At 54.9% G+C, this 21,501-nt stretch overlaps 1 protein-coding gene across 2 annotated transcripts; it reads left to right on the top strand.

Annotated features, from left to right (window-relative positions):
- Positions 1-5,443: 5,443 nt before the first annotated feature.
- Positions 5,444-20,353, top strand: MMP28 (matrix metallopeptidase 28). Of its 2 annotated transcripts, XM_066333669.1 has the most exons (8): positions 5,444-5,533; positions 12,978-13,057; positions 13,775-13,938; positions 16,346-16,567; positions 17,393-17,638; positions 18,023-18,172; positions 18,630-18,797; positions 19,925-20,353. In XM_066333669.1, exons 1-8 carry the CDS (start codon positions 5,444-5,446, stop codon positions 20,317-20,319), a joined length of 1,515 nt encoding a protein of 504 aa, XP_066189766.1. In that variant the 3' UTR covers positions 20,320-20,353. The 2 variants fall into 2 exon arrangements, with proteins under 2 accessions (XP_066189766.1, XP_066189767.1); XM_066333670.1 differs by lacking the exons at positions 5,444-5,533; positions 12,978-13,057 and having other exon boundaries at positions 13,839-13,938; positions 16,346-16,587.
- The last annotated feature ends 1,148 nt before the right edge of the window (positions 20,354-21,501 follow it).

Consider the following 21,501-nt stretch of genomic DNA (forward strand, 5'->3'; position numbering starts at 1 on the left):
GCCCTGCACCCTGAGGGGAGCAGGCAGACAGCAGTGTGAGTGTGTTCTGCTGCTGCCAGGGGGAAGAACAGCTCAAAATCCAAGGTGGGATGGCTTAAAAAGTGATTTGCTACATCTTGCTGCACTTGCTGCTTTTGGAATGTGGGTGATGGAAACAAGTGTTGTGTGCAGCTGCTTCATCCTGGAGGTCAGATGTAGGTGAGGTTCAGTAGGTGCATTGTGAACGTTTGGGATTCAGCTCTGCAGCCAAGGGAGAGGCAAGAAGGAAGGTTAATTATCCCTCCTGCTCTGATAGGTCACTGCGGAGGTGAGCAGTCTGAGAAGGTGGCACTGCCTCAGTCAGGTCATGGCAGTGCTGCCTCTGCATCACAGGCCTTTGAGAGAGAACCTCTGGCTGTCCAGTATTCCTGTGGGCAGTACTATAAATACAAGTTCTTGGGGTCTGTGGTTACAACTGGGCACAGAGCTGGGCCATATCTCACTGAGAAATGAACAGAAATGGCTTTTGTGAAGGTTTATGAGTCACCTCCCCAGCTTGGTGTGTACTGATGGTCATGGTGGCAGAGTTCAAATCAGCATTACCCAGGGTTGTAAATGTGGTGGCTGCTGGGCCTTTTTTAGATTTTTTTCCTGGAAGGCTTCTGCTGTGTTAGAAAATATATTTGTCAGAGATGATGGACTTATTCCTCAGTGGAACAGTGGAATTTGAGGTATATATGTACTAGTGACAGTATAAAATCCAATGTATGCCACGTGAGGGTTCAGAAAGTTGGTGAATTCAGTATCTGTTGTTTTGCTGGCTTAGAAAAGTTGAATGCTGATGGTTTTGAAGCTGGAGTTACTGTTTGGAGGGAAGAGGCTAGAGGGTGCTCTTGTCCACTGCTGTGCTGGCAGATGCAGGAATGGTGCCAGCTGGATGGGATGGAAGGAAAGCAGGAATCAGCTGCTGAGAACAGCCTCAGAATCCCTGCTGGGGTTTGTTCCCCAGCAGAGCTGACACCTCGCACTGCACAAACAGCTTCTGAGGGTGCAGCTGGAGCCTTCACAGGTGAGCAGAGGGTTGGGAATGGCTGAGCTGAGCAAAACCCAGGGCTGCTGCAGCATCACCTCACTACTCCCTGCAGTGGGGCTCTGGCTTTTTCCCTCCTGGAGGAGGATTTGGTGGTTCAAACAGCTGGTGCTTCCAGTATTGGGAGCAACAGTTACAGCTGCCTTTAATGCCAACTCAGCTTCCAACCCTGCTTCTCCCCCTAGGCTAAGAGCACTTTCCTCTTCAGTCACTGCCCAGGATTACCAAGTAGATGAGTCTTCAAGTGAGCCACAAAACTGTAGCTGTCACCAGCTTGTCAGCTTTTCCAACCTGGCAATGATGCTGAGCACTTGTCTTGTTTATGTTCTGTTCTGCACTGGGGCAAAACCAGCTGAGTTCCTGCATGGTTTTAAGAGCAGCTGCTTGGTTTTTCAGAAAATCAGCAGACTAGAGAAACTCTACTGGCTTGATGGGTTGTTTTACTTGCCTTTGGTGCAGTGAATTAAAGTTAAATTAGCAGTAAGTTAAATTAGCTCAGAGAGGCCTGGGAAGATGTTCTGCAAAGAATATAAACCCAGATGATGGTTTAACTATGTCATTGCCCTCCAACTGCTTCTGCCAAGTCCTCTGGTCCTGCAGGTTTTCTCCACAGCTGCCTAAAGTTTGCCAGGACAAGCTTTAATTGAGGTTAAAAGGAAAGTAAAAAAAAAAACCTTTTAAAATATAGTATATTAAGGATTTAATTAATTGTAGTTCTTCCCAGTGCTGTGTGAGGATTTGGCAGGCCTTCCTATAATAAAATTCCAGACTAAGGAGGAATAGGACAGTACATCTGTCCTGTCAGGAGGTGGAAAACCAGGAGAGTCTATCTCAGCAGAAATGAGCAGTTTGGGTTGTTCTCAGCATAGCTGGGAGCAGCTCTGCTCTGCTGCCTTCATCACTATTTATGCTCCATCTTCCAATAATGCATCTTCTTAGTGGCGAGGGTTTCATTTTGGAAATCAGCCCTGTGTGGAATGCTGGTGGTTTATTTATAAAAACAGGTCTAGCACTTGCCAAGCTCAACAAGGACTTGGTGGAGAAAAGAGGGATGCCAGTACAGGAGTGGCATGTGATCCTTTCAGAGCTGAAATTCCACTCCTATATAAAATAATAACTAAACGTTTTCAGATACCAACAAATAGTTTCCATGCTGGGCCTCTGCAGCCAAACCCACCTCACCCTGAGAAGAAATGCAACTTTAAGTTGTTCAAATACCACAGTCCTAAAGAGAGATATGGGGGCAGTGACTGAAGCCAATCTCTCAAGTCTCCAGGGGTTTGGGGCCAGGATCCAGCCAGTGCTGCTTTGCCTAATCTAGAGCTGATGATTCCCATTTCCAGGGTATGATGATGTTGCTAATGCTGCTGTAGCAGTTGCTTGTAAAGCTGTTGTAATAAAACACAGCTATCAGAATGCTCAAAACTGTTTAAAACTCCACTTTTCATACCAAGGTGATGATGTTTGCTGGAACTCAGGTGCTACCCTGATCCTAGAAAGAGATGCAAGGCTGTTAGCTGAGCAAATACCAGTGAGATTCAAACTGCTCCAGCAAATTAGTGTGTTCATGGGAAGGCTCATCAGCTGGATGCAGCTTCTTGACCTCATCGACTTCCAGGAACTCCACACACAAAAGGTAAAGCCAAGGGAAGTCTGTGCAGACTTTGCATTTTCTCTTTAACACCCTTGTGGTAAGTGTCTGTTCCTGGCTCTGTTTGAGACAGGATACCGGGCAAGACAGACTTTCTAACACATTTTAAGGACACAGGAAAGTCCTTTGACCTGTGAGAACTTAGTGTGCACGAATGAAGTTTTCTGAGCGGAAAAGCTTCACTCTTGTGACAGCCAAAGGAACTTTAAGCTGCTCGTGTGCCTTGGTAAAGAATTTGACTCTTGCAGGCTGGGGTTGGGAGGGAAAGCTGTGACTGTGCCTCTCTGACCTGATCCAAAGTGCCAGCTCTGGCCACTTTCCAGCAGCAGGATGAGGATTTTGAGCATTGTCTGGCACAGCACCCACTGAGCCATCCTGCTGCTGTACAGCAGCAAACAGCTGAAGCATGGCTGTTCTTGAGGGGATGAAAGGGAACAACTTGAGCCTGTTCTCAGTGCAGAGCTTTAAAGGCTTTTTGATGATGGGTTCTTGGGCATCACATCCATCTTGGGTAGGAACTGCCACAGAGGAGTAATGGGGTTGCTGTTTGCTTATCAGTTATGATAAACACTCAGAGCTGCTCTGAGAAAGCTCACGTCACAAGGGCTGTTTCATAATGTTGGTTTATGAACTCTTGTTTCTCACCTCAGACGGGGATCCACTTGGTGCTTCAGCTCTTCTCTCTGCAATGCTCAGCTGTTCTTGATGTGCCCCCAAACCAGCCTCCCCCATTCCAGACTCCATGCCTGTGCTAATGGCATTTAGTTCTCCCTGATGTTTACAGCTTATTATGCAAAGGGTATTAAATTAGGATCACTCTGGATCTCTGATCTGGGAGGTGCCTTTAGGAAAAGTTTTGGAACTTGGGCTCAGTGAGTGCACTGAAATCTTTTGAGTTAAACTCAAAGGAGGAGGGGTTTTCTCTAGAAACCCAAGAAATCAGGAATGATTAAGCAACCAGAGCTTGTAGGGATCTATTTATTATGCTCTTTGTGAATGTTTTACTAGGAGACTTCATTGGTTCTCTGCCACAGGCTTGACTTCTCAGGTTTCAGTTTTGGGGCAGAAGTTACAAGGATTGAAACTTTTTTTCCCCCATTTTCTGAGCTTTCACCAAACACTAAAAAAGCCAGAAATGTGTTCACCTTTCCATGAGATAGTATTTCTGTTCCTGATACCGCCCTGCTTACAGCAGCTGGATCAACATCTTTATACTCCCAGCCAAAACTCTGCAGAGAACTGTGATTTGGCATCCCCAAGGCTGGGCTGAATTCTTCTCCATCTGAATGCCCAAACCCCTGAGGACCAAGGCAGCAGCCCCGGGAAATGCCCGGTCGGAAAGCTGGGGCTGCAGGTGCCCTCCCAGACGCTTCCCCACATTACAATGAGCAGAAGAGGGAGTTTCCTGCTCCTGCTGGAGCCCAGCCAGTCACTTTCTCATCATCCATATTCTTAAGTGGAAGAGCAGATGGATCAGTTGCTTCCTAGATACGACCCAAACACGGATGCATTTGCAGACAGAGCTGCTCTTGTTTTGAAAGGAAGTGTGAGGCTGACCTGCGTGAGGAGCGGCCATCCCTTGGCTCTCCCTCCTGCCAGGGCCGAGAATTCCCCTCACACCCTCCCTCAGGCAGTGCCAACTGCCCACTGTGCTCCCCACAGCTCCCCAGTCAGTTCTTACTGGCCCAGCCACAAAACCTTCATTTCTCCCGTATTTTTTATCTTGTAGCTCAGTGGCTTCCCTATTTTTCCATGTTATGTGGGTCACTTTTTCTCTCTTTCCAATCCTGCTTCCCTTCCCTACGTCCCTGTCCAGCTAAAGCAAAGTATCACAGGCTCTCTGCAACTCTCTCCAAGCTGCACTCAACAGATGCATCTGTAACTTCAGGTTTTGGCACGATCAAAAAGTGGAGGAAGGAGCCTGGGAGCTTTAAAATAGGTGTGGGGTTGAAGCTGGCATGAAAACAAAAGCAGATACAAGTCATATCCTATTTTTTTCCCCTTGAAGCAAAGCAGAATCAAAACATCCTTTTGCTTTGGTCAAATTAAAACAAAATAGTAGAACAAAATACTGGTGTGAGTAAACAGAGCTGTTGACTTGTCCCTGAAGCCGCCAGGACCATCAGCAGTGTGTGAGCTGCAGGAGAGCTGTGACACTGGCACGGCTGCAGCAAACAGCCACTCCTTGCCCACGGGAGGGAGATTTAAGCAGAAAGAGTGTAAACCACAACCCTGAGAGTGTAAACCACAACGCTGAGCGTGTGCTTGTTGTGTAAAGCTTGAGGGAGCACTCCTCTAATGCGTACATCTTGCCAGACCCCTGAAGAGGCTGGCCCAGCCTTCTGTGTTGCTGAGCTCATGGGACCCCGAGCTCCAAACTCTGCAGCCGCGTGTGCCGGGCCATGGTGAACACAGATCTGGAAAAGCTGGAATTGCTTTCTCCTCTTTTTCAAACCGGGCAGAGCCACCGTCCCAGCTGGAGGAAGGAGAGACGCTCCGGCGGCGCGATGCTCCGGGGGACAGACAGGGCATGCCCGGGGTCATTCCCCCGGTGACAGCGGCGGGCTGGGCGGCACGGGGTGGCCCCCGAGCAGGGACAGCCCCTCCGCTCGGTGCTGCTGGCGGAGCCCTGCCCTCGACCGGGGCTGGGGCTGGGGCTGGGGCCGCCCCCGGGGCCGGGCCGGGGAGAGGCGGCTGGAGCGGAGCGGAGCAGCGGGGCCGGGATGGCAGCGCCGCTGCGGGCCGCCCTGGCGCTGGGGCTGCTGGCGGCGGCACGGCCCGCCCCGGCCGCGGGACAGCGGCGGCAGGCGGAGGTAGGACCGGCACCGGCACCGGCACCGGCAGCGGCAGCGGCAGCGGCGGGGAAGGGAGGGGCGGGAGCGTGTCCCGGCTGGGCGTCCCCTGCTTGTCCCCGTGTGGCCGTGGAAGGCGTGTGTCCGTGCCCTGGCTGTGCGTGTCCCTGTTGTGCCCGTGTCCCCGTGCCCTGGCTGCGACTGTCCCTGGTGTGCCCGTGTCCCCGTGCCCTGGCTGTGACTGTCCCTGGTGTGCCCATGTCCCTGTGCCCCGGCTGTCCGTGTCCCCAGGGCCCATGCCATAGGTGTGCCCATGTCCCTGTGCCATAGGTGTGCCCACGCTCTAGATGTGACTGTCCCTGGTGTGCCCGTGCCATAGGTGTGGGCATATCCCTGTGTGCCCATGCCGTGGGTGTGTCCATGCCCCAGGTGTCACTATGTCCCTGGTGTGCCCGTGCCATAGGTATGAACATGTCCCCAGTGCATGTCCCCATCACAGGTGAGTGCCCGTGAGCTCGTGGCCACCTGTGCATCCGTGTGTGCCCTGGGTACCTGCAGTGTGTGTGGCACAGGTGTGTGGCTGTGCCATTGGGTTGTGGTGGAATGCTGGGATGTGTAGCCACATGTGCCGGGTGGAGCTGTGGCAGAGAATCACAGACTGCTTTGGGTTGGAATGGACCTAAAACTCATCCCATTTCACTCCCTGCCACGAGCAGGGACATTTCCACTAGCCCAGGTTGCTCCAAGTCCCGTCCGACCTTGCCTGGAACATTTCCAGGGATGGGACAGCCACAGCTTCTCTGGGCACCCTGTGCCAGGGCCTCCCCACCCTCACAGGGAGGGATTCCTCCCCAATTTAATCTAAGTCTGCCCTGCTTCAGTTAAAGCCATTCCTCCTTGTCCTGTCTCTCCTTGCTCTTGTCCAAAGTTCCTCTGGAGCTCTCTTGGAGCCACTTTGGGGACTGGATGGGGCTCTGTGTGCCCCTGGAACCTTCTCTTGTCCAAGATGAACAACCTCAGCTCTCTCAGCCCGTGTCCAGGTGTCCCCACAGGAGATGGGCACCTCAAACCCACCCTGCCACACAGCTCCAGCAATAGAACTCATGCACAAAGGAACCTTCCCATGTCCCAGCATATCAGGAGGGGACAAAAGCCAGTCCTTCCCCTGCCTGTCTCTCCCCAGGGCTGTCCCCATCACCTCTGTTTGGATTTCTCCTGTTTGTCCTGTTATTGTCACCCTGTGCCGCCGTCCATTCCTGTTTGTTTTGGGAGGACAAGGTATGAGATTTGGCTGGTGAACAAAGGTTCATATGGGGGATTTTTTTCTTGTTTAGGCCTCGATCCAGTGTACATTTGCACAAATGCTTAATTTTCAACCCCAGCCAGCAAGTTCTGGTGATTTAATTGGGATTTTTGAACACATGCTCTGAGAGAAGAGCACGGCAATGCTCAGAGGCTTGTTTTGATGTGCAGGCTGCTTCTGCTGGGACATGCTGCTTCAGAGAGGTCATTAATAGTTGTGTTTTTTCCACTGTGCACAACCCTCAGCCCAGCCCCTCATGCCACCTGGAGAAAACAAATCTGCAAACATTTTAATGCTCAGAACACCAATAATTTAAAAACCACTTTTAAAGAAAACCAACTGATTGGGAACAACTGGTTTAACAATCCAAACTACCTTTCCACCCCTCACTGGTGACTTCTGAATTCTTGTCCCTTGAAGCTTCAGAACAGATCCCAGGATTGTGGCAGATACCTGGTGAGGGTGTGCTGGGCAAGTGACTTTCCTGTCTCCCTGCCTCAGTTTCCCCAAGGGGATGTGCTGTGCTGGCCAGGGACTTTGGGACAACACACACAATGGGAATACAGCGACTGGGGTGTGGAACTTGTCTAAATAAGCTGAGCAGTTAATTTTCTTTTAAGAGGAAACTGAAATTCTCCCATAAAATCAAGTAGTTTGGGTGACTTGTGGCTTTCAGAGCACTTCCAGGCTTTGCTTCTAAAACTTTTTTTTTTTTCTTTTATTATTCTTTTTAAAAAGCCACAGTTAGCAACAATAGGTTGTGTAAACTTAGATGCATAAGACTGTGAAAATATCCAGTTCTGTGCTTTTCCTGGCTGGTGCCTATGTTTTCACTGCATTCGTACCAACTACAGTTAAAAGAAAAAAAAACCCCCATTAAAAAAAAAAAATCTGAATCATCTGTATGTGAAATAATAATCTGCAGACAGGGAGGGCCCAATGTAAGAGAGCACTTTGTTTGGCTCTCTGTCTGTCTGGGCTGTGCTCACACAGCAGCTGGGGGGGTGGTAATGTCCAAGATTCCCTGATCCCAGGGGAATTGTGTGGAATACACGGGGCATGTGAGATCTCAGCCCGTGGTGGGAGTGAGGAGCACCGTGAGGTGCTGGTGGAGCCAAGGACAAAGGACAAGGAAGTCCCTGCAGAGATTTGTGTGAGAAGCTCCAAGTCTGTTTAGGTGGAAATAAAAACTGGGGAGAAATTTGAGAAAAAGAGGGAATGGCAACAGAGAGCTGGACAAAAGACTGAATAATTCTCATTTTAGATTTTTTTTTTCCAAATTTTCCCCCCTGTCCTACTCATCTCCTTCCCATCTTGCAGTACCGGGTGCACACTGACTTCTCCCCCTTATCAAAGCAAGGTCTCACATTTCGGGCTGTGCTTGTGCTGGGAAACGCTCCGGTGTCGGGCTGAGCTGCTTTAGGGGGCAGGAGGCCGGGTGGGATGCAGGATGCTGAGCACAGCTGGATGGAGGGAGGGTCCCGGGTACCACCCACACACGGTGTGCTCAGCTGGGGCACAGAGCATCCCACATTTTCCTTCGGAAATAAGGCGGAGAAATCCTCCTTCCTATAAAAAAAATATCCTGATGGAAGGAGAGATGGAAGAGAGGAGGAATTACCCCTTTGAGGCATCGCTGGGCTCTGCAACACCCATGAGATCGCGTCTCGGAGCCGCTGCCGCCGGCGCGGATGTGGCGAGCGGCTCGGAGTGTCCCGGCGATGCCCCGGTGTGATTTACACCCCGTGAGTCAGCGCAGCACAAACAGCCCGCCTTTCTTCCTGCTTCTCCCCCCAAAAACAAGCCTCGCTTGTTAGGGCAAACCTCGCCCGCCGGGCAAGGGGAACGGCGCCTTCCCCCGGCTCCCAGCCCGGTGGAGGGCAAGGCTGGGTTCTTTTTCTCTCCTTAGACACGAAAACACGAGCAGTTCTGCGTGATCCGACTGGTTTGTCAGCCGCTCTGGTATTCGCAGGGGGTGGTTTGGCCAAGCCCAGTGCTCTTCCCTGTTTTCCCCGAGTGCTTGGAGGGGCTTTCAGGAGTTTGGGTGCAGCCCGTCGGGGTGTGGGGGGCTGGAGGTGCCGGGGCAAAGCTGCCGGCTGCTTCTTCCCAGTGCGTTATCACAGAATCATGGATTGGTTTGGGTTGGAAGGAACCTTAAAGCTCATCTTATTCCACCCCCTGCCATGGGCAGGGACACCTTCCTTTAGACCAAGTTGCTCCAAGCCACATCCAAACTGTCAGTGAAACCAGGAGAGGTTTTAGTTAGACCTGGCTTACTGCCTCTCAGCTTTACAAGACCGACTGTGACAATAAAAGCAGTTTAGAAGACCCTCAACTCCACGTTTTTAGTGGCAAGTGGATTATTTGCTGCTAAAGCAGGTTTTTCAGGAGTGGTAGGCGGGACAGGAGATTCCTCCAGGACGGAGTTAGGCACAGCACGGGAACATCCCCGCAGCCGGACGGTGCTCGGGGCTTTCACCACGCTCCATCACCAGAGAATCAGCTGAGGTTTCGCTGCCTTTTCAGCGGGAGGACCACCACGCTCTGCGCTGCCTAATGCCTCTTCTCGTGTGTCTGCCTACCTCTATAGATATAATATTTATAGAGATATTTATACACACACTTAAACAAAAGCGGCGCGCTGACTCTGCCTGAGGCTTTGCAGGGATGAGCGGAAGCAAATGAGCGTTTTTAATTGATGTGACATCTTCTGGAGGCAGCTCGCAGGCAGCAGGGACCCGATGGGCTGGAGGAGCCGCTGCTCCTTCTGTGGCCACGCCAAAACACGCCCCGGGTCAGCTCTCCTTGTGTGTGTGCTGCGGGAATCTGGGGATGGAAAGCAGGAGCCACTGTGCCAGTTTGGGGGGTGAGATGATGCGGGATGAGCCTGGGGATGCCGGAACCAGGGTTTAGGATCCACCGGGGCTGTCTCATGACTTTAAACAAAAGACTTTGGAGGTGCAGCATGGTCTGTAATCACAGAAGGCCTGCCCACCCTTCGGCAGGACGGGATCTCTTCCCTGTGCTGCCTGGGGACAGAGGGGACAGATGGGGCTTGTCCCCGGCAGAGCAGCGGGACCGCGGGCAGCAGGAGCTCAGTGTGAGGCTTCTCCGGTACTTAGCTGGTGGAAAGGAGCCAGGAGCGGCGTGTCTGGAGGGGAGAGCAGGCAGGAGCAGAGCCTGCTCTCTCCTTATCCCAGTTTGCAGGCGAGGAGGGCTAATTGTATTTGCCGCTGGCTGTCTTCCACCCGGGATGCCTGTGGTCGAGGGTAAGGTGTTTCCTTGGCTTTAGCCAAGGCAGAGATGATTTCCAGGGTTGCAACAGGCTCCACATCAGAGCCCTGAGATGGGAAGGGCCCCTCTGTCTCCCCCAGACTCCTCCGCTGTCCCTGCTGCAGCCCCGCAGGTTTCTCTGCCCCAGCCCTGGCTCCCGGGCAGCCAGACCCGTCCTCCTCTCCCTCCCGCATGAGAGCAAGAGTTGGGCATATTTCATATTAATGTTTCTCTTGGTTTCCTGCTGTTTTTCTTTTCCCATTGTATGGAAAAGAGCGTTTCCCCGTCTGGGGCAGGAGGGAGGGGGTTTTCCCAACACGGCCAGACTTTGCACTGCAGCCTCAGGAGAGGTTTAATGGGCTGCTGCCAGATTCCAGCCAGCCCTGACAGAGCCTGGCTGGGCTCGAGGGGGCTGTGCAGTGCTGGGGGAGCCTTGAGCACTGGTTTGGTCACAGGACACTGTGGCATGGGGCTCTTGGCTTCCCCCAGACCCCAAAACTCCTTGTATTTGTATCTTCTGTGCTCAGATACACCTGATGGAGTGAGGGATCAGCACATCCCTCTCCTGCAACTCTGTGTTTCCAGGACCACCATCACCCTTAGCTGACAGTAGATGTGTCTAGGAAATGTAATACAATTTCTCCTGAGGGTTTTGCTGCCGGAGAGTTGGTGCCTGTGTTTGAGAATCTCAATGTGGCACAGGCCAGAAACTATGGGGAAAATGCTGCTTTGCTTGGACTTGCAAAGCTCAAGGAGCTCTGGGCAAGAATGATAAAGCCAGTGGCCTGTGTGCCTTCTGATGCTGCTCAAGAGCAGCTGGTGGGACAGGGGTTGCTTTTTTCCCTGTGCACCCTACGTGTCCAGATGTGGTTTCAAGCCTCCATGAGGTCATGGTGAGGAAAAACCATTTTCATGCTTTATGGATGGGATTGTGTTGGGTTACAGGCGAGGAAAGAGCTTCAGGTTGTGCTGAGTGAATGCTAAATTGTGTTAGAGAAGGTTCAGGCTGTGGTGTGAGAGCCAGGGCTTTCCATCGGGGTGTTCTCAGCTCACATTTATCTGCACTGATGTCATCACTGGGATCTTCACCCTTATATGTAACTGCTGATTTTGTGCTTCTGGAGAACTTTGTAAAAATACAAGCACAGAGGAAAAGGGCCAGATTCCTTCTCCTCTCCAGATACTCTCAGATGGCTCCAAGCCCCTCCAACCCCAGGATGCTCCTCCAGCCCCACATCCTCCATCCCTGCATGCTCCTCCCGAGCTGCTGCTGGATTTTGCCTCCTGGTACTCCCATAAAGGTGGGGTTATCCCGGTGTTCCTGGGGAATGACAAGTCCAGGCTGGATGGTCCATCCCAGGCAGAGGTGTTGTGGCTTCTCCTGATGAACAAGCCAATGCTCTCCCTGCCAGTGTGGCACTTCCCTGATTTATCCTCACTGGAGCAGTGTGAGGTGTCTGGGTGACTCTGACCACGCTCAGGCTCCTGCTGCTGCAGCCTGGCACTGCTGGGATGAGCTGCTGGTGCCTCCAGCTGGGACAGGCAGCTTTGGTGGAAAAAACAGCCAAATTCTTCTTGTGGGACTGGGTGAAGAGCGTGTCCAGGCAGGAATCTGTGCTGATCCTCTGGCGGAGGGGGATGCTCCAGGTAGAAGGGACATAAAGGAGGAGATGAAACTTGAGGAGAGGAGGTCTGCAGCGCACACCTGGATGTGCCGGCCCCGCCCGCGGGGAGGTGGCGGCGCGGGGTGACGTGTCTGGGTGACATGAGGATGACTGTTCATGGCAAGCCGAAGGTCTGCGCAGGAGGAGGAGAGGGTGAGGCCCTGGCACACCTCGGAACTGCCACATCCGAAAGCCATCCCCGCCCCTTGCCGGGTGACAAGGCCCAGGAGGCGCTCTGCCTCCTCCGCGGGGACATGAAGGAGAACTGTGTCACCCACAAGCAGGAGCTGCACCGAGTGGAGGTCAACACTCCAACCCCCTCCTTTTCCCGGCCCCGAGATGAGCCGGGAGGGAAACAGCTTTAAAAACACCCGTTTTCCCAGAGGGAAGCGCCAGCCGCTCTATCTGGGTCAGCCCGTGGCATTCCTGGTGCTCAGCACACCTCTCCTTTGGGATGCGGGGGAAAAGGAAGCTGCCACTTTCGCTTTTTATTCTGATTATTATTCACTGCGGTAACCGCGGTTCTGCTGCACTAACAGGATGCTGAGCAGCTTGTTTGTCTCCCGCAGACATCCCTGGCGGCGGGGCAGGCGGGCGTGGAGCATTCCTGCCACCCCGGCTATTAACTCCTCCAAAAAGCCGGAGAGAGCAGCCAGAGCCGTTTATTTTCTTTAACATACAATTGAAGTGCTGGAGCAAGTTCAGAGAGGCAATCTCCGTCCGTGTCAAGGGCCGATAAGAAGAAGAATGGTTTGGCAAAAGCAAATTGCCCTGGAGGGTCCCCAGTTTGCAGCAGCACATCCTGCGTGGGGATGGGGGGTGGCTGCAGCCTGACCCCGTCTCACCCCGCCCTGCTCATGGCCACAGCGCTTCGGCCTTTGTTTGAGTCTCTGCGTTGAGCCAGGGCGATTCGAGCTGTGGTTTTGGTGGGTTTGGTCGCCTCTGGCCGCGGATGACATGGCAGCAGAGGGGTTTGATCTCTGTCGTTTCCTCCTACGCCTCCATCGCGTGGTGGCCAAAATCGAGAGCCGTCCAAAAACGATGGGGAGGAGACACGCAACAACCCGTGCAGGCACAGCAGGCGGGGCTGCTGGAGGTGCAGAACTCTCCGGGGCAAAACAAATGGACATTTTGGGGGTTTGCATCTCCTTTTCCCCGCTCCCTTCCCAAGCCAACACGTGCCCTGAGCTGCACTTTTCCCATTTTTTTTTTTTTTTTCATACAGCTCTTCCTGGAGAAATACGGCTACTTCAGCGAGCCGGGGGCCGGCACACACAGCCCGGCCGAGTTCACCGAGGCGCTGAGGTGAGGAGCCTTTAATTCAACGCTGCCGTCAAAACTCAGCAGCTCCAGCTGCAGGGATGCTGCCAGCTCTCGGAGGGTCTTTTTTTTTGGTTGTTTTTTTTTTTTTTTTTTGCAGGCAGAGGGGTCTTTTTGCAGCTGGAGGCTCTCTGTCTCACGGTCTGATGCTAAAGCACAGCCAGTCCTTTTTGGAAAGGCGGGTCCGTGCCCGGCTCCCGCAGCTGGGTGCCGGCTGCTGGCACCCGCCTCTCGCTGCTTTATTTGCCTTTTATGGCCCGCTGCTCGCCTGGCAATAAAATCTGCGGGGAAGCCGAGCTTGGGGAAGGCTGGGGGATGTCAGGGGAGATGAGCTGCCAGCTCCTGCCTGGGCTTCTCCTGAGGTCATCCCCTCGGCCCTGGGAGCATCCCGGGCTTCGCCTTGTGCCAAGCCAAATGCAAAATTAAATGCGAAGTCAAATAGCTGGGTTTAAAAACTGGAAAAGGCATTTTTAGGTTCCCCTGTTTGGTTTTGCTCTGCTAGGAGGTGACTTACAGGTCAGCTGTGGTTGCAGAGCCAAATCCTTTTTGTTGGACCAACTGGATGAAGTTCTGATGCTGGGGTGTGAAGCTTGTGGGGTGAAAATCTTGGCTCAGGTCAACCCCCGCCCCTGCAGGATCATAACCCAACCCTGCCACGGGGGTGTCCGGACGTGGGTGCTGATATCTCCCGTCCTTTTGCAGGGATTTCCAGCGGGTGACCCACCTCCCGCTCAGCGGGGTGCTGGATGCCCCCACCCTCCATCAGATGGCTCTGCCGAGGTGTGGCACCGATGACGGCCACAGCCGAGCTGCGGGGACACGCCGGGGATGGCCCGCCCGGCGCCGCAGGCGCACGGCACAGCACGGTGAGCCCCGGCACGGAGAGACCCGCCGGGCTTTGGGGTCTGGGGTGCTCGGCTCTCCCGTCCTGGACTCGTGGGGAAGGAGCTGTGGGTGAGAGGTGCAGCCTCATTGGCATAGCATCCAGCCCAGGACACGCTTGGAGGTTATTTTTAAAGTTCGTTATTTTTAGTTGGTCTCTGTGGCTTGATGTCAGCGGTGATTAGAGATGTGAGTCCTGCTTGTGGGAGAATTCAGCTCTCTGGGGTGGTTTTACTGCTGCTGTGGGAGCCAGGACATCTCCCAGAGAGCACTTAGATCACCACGGCGCCACACTCAGCTGTACTGGCAGGGGCTGGCACACAGGGAAGTTATCTCCAGGTTTTGCTGACCTTTGGGACTGCTAATGCACATTAGGGACACAGCAGTAACAAAAAACCTGCCAGCACTTGGCCGCCTGACCCGAGAGTCGTTTCACCCATGTTAAGGGGTTTAACTCTGCTCCAAGCATCCTTCTGTGCTCCACTGTGTCCAGAACTGGGCCTCTTGTCCTTTGTGAGCTCTCTTTGGGCTCGCAGATGAGTAACTGGATTCCTAGAGAGCGAGGGGGCCGGGGCCAGCTGTGCTTAGGACATGGGAAAAACGAAGGCGAGATTAAGAAAAGGCTCTGTGCCGTGTCAGGCTGTCTGTGCATCTGGCAGGGCTGGTGATGGATGGCCCCAGGAGAGCCCTGTCACCCTCCTGCAGCCTCTGGATTTCCTTCCAAACCCCCAACATGCAGCGTGTCCCTTGCAGGAGCCATCCTGTGCCCAGGACATGTGGGCGGTGGGCAGAGCAGGAAGGACATCCAGCAGGAGATGGGCAAACAGAAGCAGCCAGTGCCCTGTGGCTCATGGGGCTCCTTTTTGGGGATCACAGATGTGGAGTGGGTGGCACGAGATGTCCAATGACTCAAGAAAAGGGCAGGAAAGGGCTCAGTGTGTCACTGGTTATTGTTCTGATGGTCTGATAGCACAGGCAGCAGGGATGGGAGCAGCACCACATCAGCACCCATGGGCTGGATGGGAGAAAGCGGGTGCCCGCAGGGCTGGAGCCTTTGTGCTGTTTATCCTGCTTGGAACAGGAAACCCTGGCAGCTGAGGCAGCAAAGGGCTTTGTTATCCACCCTTCTCCCAGGGGGATGTTCCCTGGGCAGCCTCTGTGTCCCTCATCCTGCTGGCTTGGGGCTCTCAGAGCCCAGCACGGGGGCAAAAGCCAAGCCCTCCTCTCCCCCAGAGCCAGCCTTGCTAACCCAGCCTTGCCCATCCTCCTGTGCTCCTGTGGAGGGAAGGATGGGATGCCAGGGCTTTGTTTTAGGGCTGCAGCCATCCAGGCAAGCTTTTAGCTTTTGCTGTGCAGAGTGGAAGCACATCAGTGTCCCTTTGGAGCTGGAGCCCATCACTGCACTGACAAGCAGAGGGAACTGATTCTCTCCCCAGGAGTGTGCCCAGAGCCTCCCCAGCCGCGGGCTGCCCAGAACTGGGGCAGAAGGAGGCAGAGCTGGGGTGGGATGTCTGCCAGGTTTGCTGGGAGGCTCAGCTCAGAGCCAGAGCAGTGAGGCCCGGCGTGCTGCCAGCTCTGTTCCCCCTCTTTTCCTGCACATCTGGAGCAGAGGCAGATGCTGGAGGTCTGTCTCCACTCCCACGCCTCGGCACCGGCTCTGGCACCCAAATCCCCCTAGGGCCCCACGGCTTTTTTCCTGCTCCCAGATGCCCCAGATAAATGCGATCTCAGGGCTCTGGGGTCCCACAGCTGCTGAGGGGTGCTGGAGGAGGAGGAAGAGGAGGAGAGGGATATGATGCTGCTCAGCAACGATGTGAACTCTCATCTTTGCCCTCCTGTGTGGCAGGGGGTTGGGGGAGCTTGGTGGGCAGTCACAAGGCTTGTCCCCTTCATCTTGTCCGCTGTTGTCCTGGTGCTTTCAGGACTCTGTCTCCCCTGGAAGCTTTGAAGGAAGCCTTGAGCACTAAGCTGTGCCCTCAAGGTGCTGCAGAGAGCCCTTCCCACTCCTTTGCCTTTGTCCCACCTTTTCAGAGGTGGCTTTGATTCCTCTCCCTGAAATCCAGCCCTTGGGCTGCATCAGGCAGCGCACCTCGTAGCAGGGACTCTTGCTGGATTTGGCTCTGGAGAGGACGATGAGCCAAAGGCTGAGCTCAAACTTGGTGCCGCAGCTCCTCATCTCCTCAGAGAGGTTTCAGGGTTTAATTGCAGCTCCATCCTTGGGTGGGCTCTGATGGTGGAAGGATTTAATCATGGTGCTTCATGCACCCACCTCAACTCCCAGCTGAAAAAAAACAAAACCCCACGACATTTCCACGTGGTTTCCTTCCACTCAGGCAGCCCCTGTGTGGAAGGAGAAGCCCGGGCTGCCCGGCTGAGCTCGTCCCGTTGCAGGCGGGCGCTGGCCCAAGCGGCAGCTGACGTACCGGGTGGTGAACTGGCCGCCCTACCTGCCGCAGCACGAGGTGCGCCTGGCCGTGAGAGCCGCCTTCGAGCTCTGGAGCAACGTGTCCTCCCTGCTCTTCTGGGAGGCTCGGGAGGGCCCCGCCGACATCCGCCTCACCTTCTTCCACGGGGACCACAACGATGGACTCAACAACGCCTTCGATGGGCCAGGTGCTGGTCGCTCCCCCCTCGTAAGCTTCTGTTTTTACGACGTGGGCTCTTCCCCAGCGCAGAGGAGGGCTGGGGGTGGTGGAGGCTCTGCAGTCTCCCTCTAGCCTGGTTTGCAGCACTTGTTTGATTTGGGATCCCCTCTCCTGGCTCTGTGACAGAGCTGTGCCACCAAAGTGTCTCAGATGCTCCTTACAGGTCCTCAAGGAGCCCTCCCCATTTGACAACACCCTCCAAACATAGGCTCCTCAAAAAAACACTAGAACTGAGGCACACTTGGGCAAACCAGAGCTGCATGTGCCCTCTGCTCCGTGGTCCCTTGTGACGTTGTGGCAGGATTGTAAAATGCTGCTCCCTTCTCGAAGTGTCTCCTTCAAAAGCTGCTCAGAGCAGGCCGTAAGAACAGCCATTTCAACTCCATGCACACATACATACCTCAGCAGAGGAAAGACATGTATGATCCTGTGTGATATTTCCCAACAAGGTTTATTTCAGCGTGTCAGAGGGATCACCGGCAGAAGGTGCAGACCTTGGGCTGCTCAGGGTTTAAGTATGGGCTCAGTGGCCAATGACCTGAGGCACAGGGGCAGTAAAAAGGGCAAGGCAACTGATAGAGGGGTATGAGGGACGAACAACTGGGGAGGGCAGGGTTAAGTGACCAACGAGGGGAGCAATCCAAGATATTTTGCAAGACACCATGAAGGGAAGTCTTCTCTTTCAGCCTAGGCAGGGAACTCTATGATAAATCTCCCCAGGGCAAAGCCTGGAGGTTTCCCTGAGGGGCCTTTTTAGGGTTCCCACAGTCCCTGATGGCTCTGGTGTCCCCAGGAGGTGCCCTGGCTCACGCCTTCTTCCCCCGGCGAGGAGAAGCCCACTTTGACAGCGCCGAGCGCTGGTCCCTGCACAGCGGCAAAGGACGGAACCTCTTCATCGTGGTGGCCCACGAGGTGGGGCACACCCTGGGGCTGCAGCACTCCCCTGTCAAGAGTGCCCTGATGTCTCCCTACTACAAGAAGCTCAGCAAGGATTTTGTCCTCAGCTGGGATGATATCCTGGCCGTCCAGAACTTGTACGGTGAGCCTGGATTGCCGGAGTGTCCCTCTGTCCCTCCAGGGCTGTTCTCTGGGGTAGAAGGGAGCAGTAGGGATGGGAGCAGGTCCCTGTAAAGGGCTACAGTCACATGGCTGCCCTGTGTGTGGCTGGGGAGGAAAATGTCAGAGGGGTGGGACAGGTACCAGGGCGTCCAGGGCAGGGAAGGGCTGGATTTGCTGCCCACTTGTCTGCCAGTGCATGTTTTTTGGGGTACCAAGGGATTTTTGCCACCACCATATAGAGTGAAAGAGGAACCAGACAGTGGGACAAGGAGTCTTTGGAGCCTTGGGAGTCCCAGCCCTGTGCCTTGGGAAAAGTTGTTTCTCTGCCCCTTCTCTGAACTTGTCACCCCGTGTTCCATCCCAGGAAAGCCCTCCAAGGGCTCGGCCATCCAGCTCCCAGGAAAGGTCTTCACTCACTTCCAGGACTGGAACACAGACCTTTATGGCAGGGACCGACAGCAGAGGAGCCTCAGCACCTATTACTGTCACTCCTTCTTCGATGCCATAACTGCTGGTGGGTGTTGGCCAGTGTGATCTTCTCCCAAAACGTGCACCCCTACCCCTTGTCCCAGTGCTGCTGCAGCTCCCAGGGGTGGGAAAGGTGGGTTTGACTGGTCCACAGCTCCTGGCACTGGTGGCATCACTGATGCACAGTGAAGCAGTGCACAGCAATCTGTCAGGTGCAGGGAAAACATCTTAAAACTTGGGCCATGGCAAGGATTAATCACTGCAGGAGCTACGCTGTGCGAGATAAGCCTTGAACTGTGGTCAGCATTTATCCTCTCACGGCTGGAGGGGAGGCAATGGATTATGGAAGCTGAGGGGGTGGCTGGAAAGGCAGGAGGAAGCCTCCAAACCTTGAGGATCCCCAAACCACCACGGGCTGCATGGGGAGGAGAGGGGAGCTGGGCAGCAGGGGCGGGCATTTCAATAAAATTTCTGACCTGGCGCACCCTCCCTCTGCCTCACAGATGGGGATCACAACCTCTACATCTTCAAGGGCGGCCACTACTGGGTGGTGTCAGCGAGTGGCAACGCCAGTGACCCACGGCCACTGCAGCCTCGCTGGCCTGGCCTCCCCGCCGGCATCGACGCCTGTGCCTGGTCCCAGCTCACTGGGAAGTTCTACTTCTTCAAAGGTGGGTGAGGCCCGGGCAGGGAACTCCCCTGGGGGCTGCCGCTGCTCCTCCCTGTGGTGTCTGGCTGGAGCCACACAGCTCCTCTTTGTGTCCCCTCCCGCTGGTCCCCTCCCAGCGCCGAGCTGGGACATTGCCGTGTCCTGGGTGTGCAAACCCCTGGGCTCAGTGCCCTGCCATGGGTGAACCACACGGCCCTGAGCCCCGTCACCTCCTCGTGCCTCAGTTTCCCCATCAGGAGGGCAGCACTCACTGGTGTGTCAAAGCAAATCCGGGTGCACTGGTGGGTCTTGGGGGGAAAATGCTCCCCAAAACACGAGGTGCAGCAGGGTGTGTGAGGGTTTCGTGGTGCATGGGGATCCCTGTGTTGTGCCTGGAGGCTGAGCTGCCCTGGGAACTGGGATATCATCCAGAAACTGCCCCAGGAGCTGGAATGTCACCCAGAAATTGCCCCAGGAACTGGGATACCATCCATGAGGTGCCCGGCAGCCAGATGGGGAGAGGAAGGTCAAACCAGGCAGCCTGGCTGCCAGGGTCAGCCCCAGCTTTTAATGGAAACCAGTCCCTGGTTGTTCAGAAAAGGGGCTTTGTGCTGCAGCTGGGTGAGAGCCAAAGCCCCTCTGCCTCCCCAGCCCTCGCTGCTCCCTCTGTTCTCCCCACGTTGTGTTGGGCAGTGCCTTGTGAGCAGAAAGGGCCTTTTGTCTGCCCTGTTGTGGGGACAGGGCGCTGTGGGGACAGCCAAGCCACTGGTCCCCACTGCAATTCCTGCTGCAGCGCTGGTCTGGATGTCCCAGCCTCAGCTGGATCTGTCTGTCTGTCCCATTCGCTGTGCAGAACCAGGGGGAGGTTGACAGAGGCAGCAGCATGGTGGTGGCCTTACTCTGTTCCTGGTGGTCCCTTTCCACGCCTTCAAGCCTCTGAATTGCTGTGCCTCAGTTTCCCCCAGCCTGGTGCTTGGGGCAGCCCCTGCAGTGGTTCCTGCTGGGTCCCCAGTGGGATGGGATGGATGGGATGGATATCACTGACACTTCACAAGGCCGGTCCCGTGGCCGAGTCTGTCCACACCTCCTGCAGCTCACCCTGCCACAGACCCCTCTGGGCTGTGCTCTCACCCCTCGCTGTCCCCACAGGTGGCCGATGCTGGCGCTACGAGGGCTCCAAGCTGGAGAAGGGATTTCCCCGCAAATGCAGCGCCCTGGGGCTCCCTCGGCACCCGGACACGGCGCTCTACTTCCAGCAGCTCCGGCGGCTGGTGCTCTTCAAAGGCCCCAAGTACTTCGTGGTGGGCGAGGAGCCGCTGGCCGTGGAGCCCTACTACCCCCGCAGCCTGCGGGACTGGGCAGGGCTGCCCCCGGCCACGGCCGGGGCTCTCGGCCACCGCGACGCCTCCGTCTACTTCTTCCGCGATGACCAGTACTGGAAATTCGACCAGGCGAAGCTGCGAGTGGTGGCCACCGGCAAATGGGCCACGCAGCTGGCCTGGATGGGCTGCTGGGATGCCAACAGTGAGCAGGTTCTTTTCTGAGCACGGCCTGAGAGGGTGAAACGGGGCTCTGGACACCTCAGCTGCCGCCCGGATGGATCCCTCTTGGGGCGACTCTGTCGGAGGATGGGTGGGCAGGGACTGGCTGCCTGTGGGATGGTGGAGCAGTGACCCAGCAGAGCTCGGATGCAGCTGGGATGGCTGTGCCACAGCCAGGTGGCCTGGAGGCTTTGGGACACAGTATTTTTTTAAAAAAAACAACAACATAAAACAAAACAAAAAACACCACCAAAGAATGCATCAGCAGGCTTTGGGACACAGTATTTTTCAGTATTTTTTGGAAAAAAAACACCACCAAAGAATGCATCAGCCACGGAGACTGCAAACACGCCCATTTCTGTTAACTTTCAGGATATTGTTACACGTGTTTTTCAAGCCAGGACTGCGGTTTGGTGATACTTTTTGATGTCTTTGTTGATACTTGTTGGTATCTGTCATTTTCCTACGGTCAGACTGAGAATCTCTCCTGCTTAAACTAAAAGAAAAGAGACATTTGGACAAAAATTTGGCTCCATGTGGAGCTTTGCCCTGCTGTTTGTTCAGACCCCAGGAGGATTGGGGATGCTTTGCTGGGCTGTGCTCACATCCCAATGCTCTGCTGAGGCATCACCTGGAGACACCACTGCAGTGGGATTTTGGGGCTGAAAGCAGAGGGGTTTGGTGCAGGGAACCTCTTTGGGGTGGAGAGAAAGGGGAGGCTCAGCTGAGCTGCTGGCCATGTCACTGTGCAGCTCACAGGCAGCAGGAGCAGTGGCTTTTGGATGGGATTGGGGGCCTGGGTGGATTCTCCAGTGTCTAACAAGGGTTGTGCTCACCTGGCAGCCCTCACTGAGTGCAGAGAACGTGCCAGTGCTCTGCTGTCTCTGCAAGGGATGGGATCAGTGAATTTCTGAGTCCCTGGGCCCCACCTGGATGAACGGGGGTGACAAATAACTGTGGGAGGAGGGGAAGAGGAGAGGGTGAGTGGGACAGAGAGACATGTCCGTGCATGCAGGCTCACAGGGACAGTGCGGCTGCACATTCCTCATTCCTTTCCCGAGGCAGACTCCCCACCTGGGAACGCCCCTGGCTCCTGGGCACGGTCACTGGTCGTGTCTGCAAAGGGGCCATCGTGTCCCAGGGCTGGGGGATGCACCTCAGCTGCCCAGAGCTGGAATTCTGAGG

Source organism: Sylvia atricapilla, chromosome 20 (assembly GCF_009819655.1).
Source record: "Sylvia atricapilla isolate bSylAtr1 chromosome 20, bSylAtr1.pri, whole genome shotgun sequence".
NCBI classification, from domain to species: domain Eukaryota; kingdom Metazoa; phylum Chordata; class Aves; order Passeriformes; family Sylviidae; genus Sylvia; species Sylvia atricapilla.